At 51.6% G+C, this 516-nt stretch overlaps 1 protein-coding gene across 1 annotated transcript in view; it reads right to left on the bottom strand.

The window, feature by feature from the left end:
* The window catches only part of dnd1 (DND microRNA-mediated repression inhibitor 1), a 4,318-nt gene extending 3,931 nt beyond the window's left edge, over positions 1–387 (bottom strand). The window contains exon 1 of the mRNA XM_035669740.1: positions 174–387. Coding sequence (XP_035525633.1) covers positions 174–387 — 214 coding nt within the window. The remainder of the gene's footprint in view (positions 1–173) is intronic.
* Positions 388–516: the final 129 nt, after the last annotated feature.

A 516-nucleotide genomic window follows, 5' to 3' on the forward strand; every position in this document is an offset into this window, starting at 1 on the left:
TGAATGGAAAGGGTGGATGGATCAAGAAATGATGAACGTTTGGCTTACACAGTGCTACACTCAGCGTCCTGATGGCTTCTTTAAAACACGCAAAGCCCTGCTTGTGATGGACAGTATGCGAGCACACATAACGCCACAGTTCAAAGATAAAATAAAAGCTTGCAACTCCATACCTGCCATCATCCCTGGAGGCTTAACCAAAGTACTCCAGCCACTCGACATCTCAGTGAACCGGAGCTTTAAGGCAATCTTGCGTCGCCTGTGGGAGGAGTGGATGGTGGATGGAGAGTACAGCTTCACGGCAACCGGGAGGATGCGCCATGCAACTTTCCAGCAAGTCATTGGATGGATCGACACAGCATGGACTTCAGTGACAACCGAAACCATCCTGTCGGGATTCAGAAAGGCCGGAATAACTGGAACTGATGCTGAGTCTGACGACAGCCCCGCAGAAGAGGAGACGGCGCTTCGTCTTCCTCCGGAGTTGGCGGAGATGTTCAGAAGCGACACGGAGGA

The sequence above is a fragment of the Morone saxatilis genome, unplaced genomic scaffold (assembly GCF_004916995.1).
Source record: "Morone saxatilis isolate NCDOM2014 unplaced genomic scaffold, NCSU_SB_2.0 Contig22, whole genome shotgun sequence".
Classification (NCBI taxonomy): Eukaryota; Metazoa; Chordata; class Actinopteri; family Moronidae; genus Morone; species Morone saxatilis.